Source organism: Drosophila innubila (genome assembly GCF_004354385.1).
Source record: "Drosophila innubila isolate TH190305 chromosome 2R unlocalized genomic scaffold, UK_Dinn_1.0 1_C_2R, whole genome shotgun sequence".
Classification (NCBI taxonomy): Eukaryota; Metazoa; Arthropoda; class Insecta; order Diptera; family Drosophilidae; genus Drosophila; species Drosophila innubila.
This window is the reverse complement of record NW_022995374.1, coordinates 23084434-23088226: the sequence shown is the minus strand read 5'-3', so window position 1 is coordinate 23088226 and position 3793 is coordinate 23084434. Positions and strand designations below refer to the sequence as shown.

Sequence of the window (3793 nt, the reverse complement as noted above, 5' to 3'; positions counted from 1 at the left end):
ATTGATTGCAACACAGCAGCAAATATTACAGCAGCAACAGCAACAGCTGGCACACCAGCAACACTTGCAACAGATACTAAAAGCCAAAGCAGCCGCCGCTGGTGGCGCCAGCACTGCCGCCTTGGTGGCCCAACAGCAGCAACAGTTGCACAAGGGTCACGACTCGGAAATGGAGCAACGTTCCGATCTGGACGATGATGATGGCGAACTGAGCCCCTCACCCCCCGCAAAGGCATTCCAGCGACACAATTCGCTGACCCGCAAGCAAGCGGCAGCAATTGCCATGCAACGCGGTGCAACACGCACCTCGGCGGTGTCGCTGGTGCAACTGCCGCCGCCGCTGGAGGCGGACAGTGATGGTGAGCCGCCACAGCATCCGCAGCAACAGCAACAGTTGGCTACGCATATTGTGGGCATGTTGCCGAGCGGTCAATTGGTGGCAGTGCCATCTGCGGCTGTTGCTGCTGCTGCTGTGCCTCAGCCAGGCAACAACAACTTGCAGCTCTGCACTGAGAATCTTGTGTTGGCGCCGCCGCCACAATTCTGTGATTGCAATGATGCCAAGCACGCGCCTCAGTATCATCCACAGCAGCAGCAGCAGCAACAGTTGCAGCAACAACAACAGCAGCAGCAACAACAACAGCAGCAGCAGCAACAACAACAACAACATATGCTACTGCAGCAGCAGCAGCGTCACCAGCAGCAACTGCAATTGCTGCAACAGCAACAACAGCAGCAACAGCAACAACAACAACAGCAGCATCAGCGGCTGTCTGGTGGCGCTGGCGCTGGCGCAGTCGGCACCTTGGGCCGTGTGCGCATTGTAGGCGCCATGCCCAAGGCCAATCATCATAGGCTGCACTAGAGCAGCAACAGTTGCTGCAACAGCTGTAACAGCTGCAACAGCAATCAAACTATCGATAAATAATCATTTGCCAAATCGTTAAAACGTTAGTTAGTGTTACGTCAAACCAGTCATTGCCATTCACAACGAATAGCTGCACTCGAAATTCACAAACACACACTCACACTCAAACACACACACACACACACTCGCACGATGCGCACCGTTGGCAACAGGTTGCCAGCAACATGTTCTAATTTCGAAATATGTACTGTTAATTGCTAAAACGAATCGTTCGATGTATATTAATAAGAAACAAGAAAAATTAAACAATTCTTTCATATAAATCAATTCAAGTTAAAAACATTTGTAAGAACGAAGATATTACAAAGAAGATGGAAGGGGAATAAGTAAAGCGAGAAATGCTGCAACATATTAATTAGATAATTACTGCACGATTTATATTTTTTTTTCTTTAATTTCAATCAACAACAAATATTATTATTATGTTTTTAATGTATGTAATGCGTGTGATATAAATTTATGTACGACAGCAAAAGAAAATGAAATATTTTAAAACGCGAATCCAAACATGATTGCAATACATAAGATATCTTCTATCTGTATAGATTTAAATAGTCATTAATTGATTGAAGGCAAACTGAGCAATTTTTATTAAAATTTCTTCAGCTTGTTTTCGAGCAGCACAAGTAAAATGTGTCGCATTTGTTGCGAAAATAATCAAGGAAAAATTCCAATTAAAACTTGAATGCTAATTTCATTATTCTCACAACAAATGCAGCAAAGTAAGCAAATGGAAAAATATAATAAGTTTTAAGTATAGAATGTTGCATGACGGGGCTAGTGCATTTCTTCAGTATCCATCCATAAATCATTCATTTAAATAATATACTAATGCACAAAAAACAAGCAAACATTTACAGCTCACCATTTAAACTTAAATTAAAACTAAAACTTAGTGTACGTTTTATAAAATGAAAGTTGCACGACAACAAAAGAGTTATAATATTAATAACTATAACAATAATAAAAATATTTGAATATTTGCGCATTTAGTCGAATTTGCAGGCGAGTCAAGTAAACTACTTCTAACTACGAGTAAAATTAAACAAATTAAACGCGTTTTTAAATATACTATTTAATAATGGAATTTTCAAAATGATCGAATTGAAGTCGTGAAGTTTTTGCTAGTAAAATTTACAGATTTTTACTTTTACCACTGTTTTTTGTATAATTGTTTTTTAGAGAGAAACTTTAACTTGCTAAAGAATTACAACAACTACAATATGAAAAACAATTCAAAAAGGTTCTCACGCACTTGTCGCAAATGTTACAATAGGAAACCCAACTGAAAAAAAGCAGAGGGAGAAAATGATGATAGAAATGCGTATAGCACGAGTAACAATTATTATAACTAAGGCTGATTTTATTGCAAATTGCAATTGATCATAGAAGTGATTCATAACTCAACTAAAGCAAAGCAGGCGAAATCATGGCATTTACAATTGTTTAACGAGTGTCGCAAATAATTAATGAACTAATTAATAATTATCGAAATACTTATGTAAAACATTTAGAATTGGCGGGCCGCACCTTAGCATTAGCATCTAAGTGTTGAAAAGTTATTAAAAATAGCCCTACAAATACGTATACAAATACGCATACACATACATGTATTTACATAAATAGATTTGCAAAGCTAGCTTCTAATTAGATTTAGCACACTATTTAGTTATCGCAATAGCTGCTAATTATTTGTAAAATGTTTTTAGTTCAACCTAATATTACATCCATATGAGTACCCTTCCATTACACATAAATAACATTAGCCATTGAGCTTGTTTCAAGTCTAGGTTAACTGAGAGGGATATCCATGGCGAGTGCTCACCCAAGTCCTAACTATGTAAAACTATATAATTATACCAATACAAATACAAATACAAATACAAATACAAGCATACATACACTTATATACATTTATCGAGTACATGCAAAATGAGAGCGAGAATAATTATTATATATATGCATACTATACACACACATTAATAATGTTAAACAATTGAAGCACACACTCACACCCACACATACCCACACATTATGGAATATATATATATATATTTATTTTAAGTCATAAAATATGCAATTATGTATTATGAACATGCGTATAAAGAAATTAATAAATATGAATGAAAAATATTTGTGACTCTTGTTTTTACGAGAAAGGGACAGCCATTTCGTAAGTAGAACTCGAAAAGTAGTCTAGATCCAGATACCTGTTGTTTTCCAGCTGACAGTCAAACCAATGATCGATTTACTTGAATTTCCATCTTTCCCAATATTTAATCATCCGAGTAAAATAAAAGATATTGTTTATTTATTTACAAAAGTAATATTTTACTATTTTATTTTGTTGCTTTCTTTTGTCTGGTTTCTTATATATTTGAAAGAAAATCTACAAATGTTTTTGTTTGTTGGACCAACATTTCGTACAATTTCGAGAATGTTGACACACAAGTTTGTTGCACATCCTGGAGGACAACATAACGGCGAACCTAATATTTATGCACCAATCAATTTGGCTTAGATAAATTAACAAACGGGAAGCTGCAATTGGCCCTTTAACACAATCATACAAAATTAAATTAGAGCTACAATTACTTAATTTTCATTTTCTTTGCTTTCTTTCAGTTTTTTTTTTCATTTGCTTGCTTGTTTAATTTTCATTATTTCTTGTTGTAAATTGTTAAAGTTGTTGCCGCTGGCAGCTATTTGCTTTTAATTGATATCGAGTTGCGTCTGTTTGCCATGCCCTGGATGATTGGTCGCAAGTATCTCTGGTTGCTGCTGCTGTTGCACCACTTGGGGCGTAAAGATCCAAGTAACTGCCGTTAGCTTGCTAATTCGCCATCTCATTTATATATATAGATA

General features: G+C 36.6%; 1 protein-coding gene across 1 annotated transcript in view; it reads left to right on the top strand.

Moving 5' to 3' along the window:
- Nucleotides 1-2518, top strand: part of LOC117785479 (pneumococcal serine-rich repeat protein) — a 77096-nt gene extending 74578 nt beyond the window's left edge. Inside the window, exon 12 of the mRNA XM_034623527.1 lies at nt 1-2518. This exon is cut by the window's left edge and continues 867 nt beyond it. Coding sequence (XP_034479418.1) covers nt 1-865 — 865 coding nt within the window. The 3' untranslated portion in view covers nt 866-2518.
- The last annotated feature ends 1275 nt before the right edge of the window (nt 2519-3793 follow it).